This window comes from Engraulis encrasicolus, chromosome 8, assembly GCF_034702125.1.
Source record: "Engraulis encrasicolus isolate BLACKSEA-1 chromosome 8, IST_EnEncr_1.0, whole genome shotgun sequence".
Classification (NCBI taxonomy): Eukaryota; Metazoa; Chordata; class Actinopteri; order Clupeiformes; family Engraulidae; genus Engraulis; species Engraulis encrasicolus.
Genome location: NC_085864.1, coordinates 7,596,586 through 7,599,792, shown reverse-complemented (window position 1 = coordinate 7,599,792; position 3,207 = coordinate 7,596,586). Strand labels below are relative to the sequence as shown.

General features: G+C 42.7%; 1 protein-coding gene across 1 annotated transcript; it reads right to left on the bottom strand.

The window, feature by feature from the left end:
* Positions 1-1,871: 1,871 nt before the first annotated feature.
* Positions 1,872-2,842, bottom strand: dharma. The gene is made up of 3 exons (XM_063205932.1): positions 2,545-2,842; positions 2,236-2,423; positions 1,872-2,050 (listed from the first exon to the last, which is right to left on the bottom strand). The coding sequence occupies exons 1-3, from the start codon at positions 2,840-2,842 to the stop codon at positions 1,898-1,900; spliced, it is 639 nt and encodes a 212-aa protein (XP_063062002.1). The 3' UTR covers positions 1,872-1,897.
* Between the last annotated feature and the right edge of the window lie 365 nt (positions 2,843-3,207).

Sequence of the window (3,207 nt, the reverse complement as noted above, 5' to 3'; positions counted from 1 at the left end):
GGTTTCGTGATAGTGCCGCCCCCTCTCGGATGCCGTCCCAGGCAATTGCCCAGTCGGCCCGCCCCTAGGACCGCCCCTGCCCACACACACATTCAACTACATATTGCTGTGTAGTGGTGCGGTGTGTAATGTAGGCAGTGTACTGTACGTTGACTGGTAGTCTTTAGGTCATGTGACAGCCCTGTGTGTGTGCGAGAACAGCCATAGACGTATTTATATGTATGTCCATGAGACCAAGCCCCAGGAATGCTAACCCCTTAACACGTCATCACAGCTGATGTTGGTGTCCAGGCATAAAGCATCCCTCCCTCTCTTTTCTTTCCCACTCTCTCTCTATCTTCCTCTCTCGTCCCTCTCTCCGTCTGTCTGTTATCTGTCATATATGGTGGGCTTTGTACATGTGTGTGTGCCTCTTCAGAATAAAAAGAAGAGAAGTGGACAAAAAAAACACGACAGTCGGTATACTTCAATTAGTCCGTGCTAACACAACACGTATGTTGATCATGATAATGATATTTAATCCTTGTTATCTTGCTACGTGACTATTGATTGTGTCGTTTTTTTTCTCCACTGTATCTTTACAGAATAATAGTAATACTGTACTTTGGACACCTCGTGTGTAAGCACATCAAGAGGGATGTAACACACTGGAGAAACTCTTTAGTCGCACCTGTGTTGTAATATCATAGCCTGTGGACAGCACTGAGAAACTACAAAAAACAACAACAAACAAATGTTATGGTCCAGTTAATTCATCAGCTGACTGCTGTCTGAAAAAAGTCAAACAATGTGTGGCATCAATGGCTGTGCCACTATATTCATTCACGTTTCAGGTTTTCAGTTTAGGTTTTTTTTGCTACTTGTTAAAATCTGGTTGTAGATATATGTATATGTGAGGGATCTGGATGACTCAAGTTTAAAGACTAATGACCACTTCATGTGTCGCCAAAGGTACCATAACCTAACATGATGTAATACAATAGAAATTCATTTTTTTCATTCTTCATTCTTCATGTTTTGTTGTGCTTGAATTTGTTATATAAGAGCTCCTGGAATATTATGTATGAATGTTGTAGATGGATAATGTAAGATGCTGTATACTTTTTACTCTTCGATAACAAAGTAGTCCGTTCCAGTGTCAAAGAGTCCATGTTTCTCAGACATGCTGTTCGTGCAGTGTGTCCATATACAGTGGTTATTAAGTTGTTTACTAGCAAAGCAAATTTCATTTCAGTTACAACTTCCTGCTCACTCCATTCATGTCTTTATCTGTTAAGGAACTTGAGACATTTTAAGGTTGTTCCTCTTATAAAAGAAATAATTATGCATCAATCTCATTCATGTATGAAGTTGGGCGGTACCATTGCTTTTCAACTGTTCATTTTTTTTCTTGTCTGAAAAAGATATATTTTAATAATTTGAGGACAGACTTTTTTACGTGCTTATGTTACACCGGTTATAATATCGAAGTCAATGTCTTGTGTCTCAATGACTGCAGATATGTGGAGATAAATGTAAAAGCGGGATTAGTCACCGGACTCATAAACTGAAGATGCATGCTCTCTCTTCTCTCTCATGGTGTATCTTTTTCCAAATGTGTACCAGCATGAAAATGCTTACAATTAATACCCTGATCGTGGACACTAATAAAAATTTGATGTTCTTTTATACACCGTGGTATTGGAACTTTCTTGGCTCCTTAGACAATGTTTGAGTCAGACAAAAAAGGGAGTTGGACCCATGGGATCAGATAAAGGCACTTTATTTTCAGCATCAGATAACAGCAGTGAATGCTAATACAATGTTCTCCAAAGGCAATAAATTACAAATACAAATAAATAAGAGGTAGAATGTGTCAATAAATAAACCGTACATTTGGTTGGCCAGTGAATAATCCCTACAGAATGTGAGCCATCCTCTTGACCCCGTGCATGTCTTGAATCTGACGACCCCACTGGGGCTCCTCACGGTCGTCGCTGCTGGACGAACCGGGACTCTTGGTGCGGATGTTCTGTCTCTTGCGACGAGCACGGCGATTCTTGAACCAGACCTATGGAAATAATAAATTGAAGACTCGTTAGACGTGAAGCCATTGGGAGAAAACATAGAAGCCACATGTCATTAAAACTCATTAGACGCGAATCCTTTGGGACATGAACTTAGTAGTAGGCATGACAATTTACATCAGTTTGCATACAGCATTACGCACAGACGGTAGGCCTAGATTTAACTTACCCTGACTGTTTCCTCCGAGAGGCCGGTGTTTCTGGCCAGTTGTGCCCGGGCCTCCACGCTAGGGTAGTCGGTGAGGCTGAAGAGATGGTCCAGTTGTTTGGTCTGGCACTCCGTGAACACCGTGCGCATTCTGCTGCGCTGTCGTGGGTTGGCTACGTGTGGGCAACACACCGGATCAGACAGAGGCCCTATGTAGACAAGAAAAACAAGCATGTGTAAGACTAGAGAACACCAAAGAGATCTTGTTAAAACGTGGGTTTAAGGGGAACCCCAAGAAGAGATGTAACATCAATATCATCGGTCTTTTACCTGTTTCGTACATGTAGGAATCCGGGTGGTTTGGCAAAGTGGCGCCATAGTAGTAGCAGTCTGTGCAATACGGGTAGCCCGGCGGGCTGATCTTGTAGAGTGGAAGCGCAATTGGCATCCCATATGCCCGAAACTCAGTCAGTCCCATGGCATGGCCAGAGTTGTAAAAGTGAGATCCCATTCCAGGTGGAGATGTGCCGTTGTTGTTGGTGTCCAATGACCGGGAACGCTGATCCAAGTCTCCAGAGCGCGTCAAGATGTGGTCGATGGAAAAGTTAGAGAACCTGGAGACCTCCATGAATCAAAGTTACCACGAAGACAGACAAAATTAGATTGAGTGCTATCAGTGAGGACGAGTCCCTATCAAGTGTCTGTTCTCTCTCTATCTCTGTGTGTGTGTCTGAGATTATGAGGCCTGATGGACTGTCCACAAACTTATACACGGACATACTGAAGGAATAAGATCACAAGCCCCGTTAAGGGCCGTTAACACCCTTTTGTTTCGATAATGGCGCGCGTAATAGAACATGACTCTTCAAAGTGCTATGGACTTTTGATAATGCCCTGGTGTCCATTATCAAACGCTGTCGATGCCTTTGATTCAGATGATACTGCTTTGATACAGTCATCATGTTCAATGATTGAAGTAATGCGATTGCTGAA

Bases quoted from the DNA above. Each gene is read 5' to 3' on its own strand.
- dharma (XM_063205932.1), bottom strand. From the start codon at position 2,842: ATGGAGGTCTCCAGGTTCTCTAACTTTTCCATCGACCACATCTTGACG. The intron at 2,424-2,544 runs GTAAAAGACCGA...TTGTCTACATAG, and splicing joins TTCCTACATGTACGAAACAG to GGCCTCTGTCTGATCCGGTG. The intron at 2,051-2,235 runs GTAAGTTAAATC...TTATTTCCATAG, and splicing joins TCTCGGAGGAAACAGTCAGG to GTCTGGTTCAAGAATCGCCG.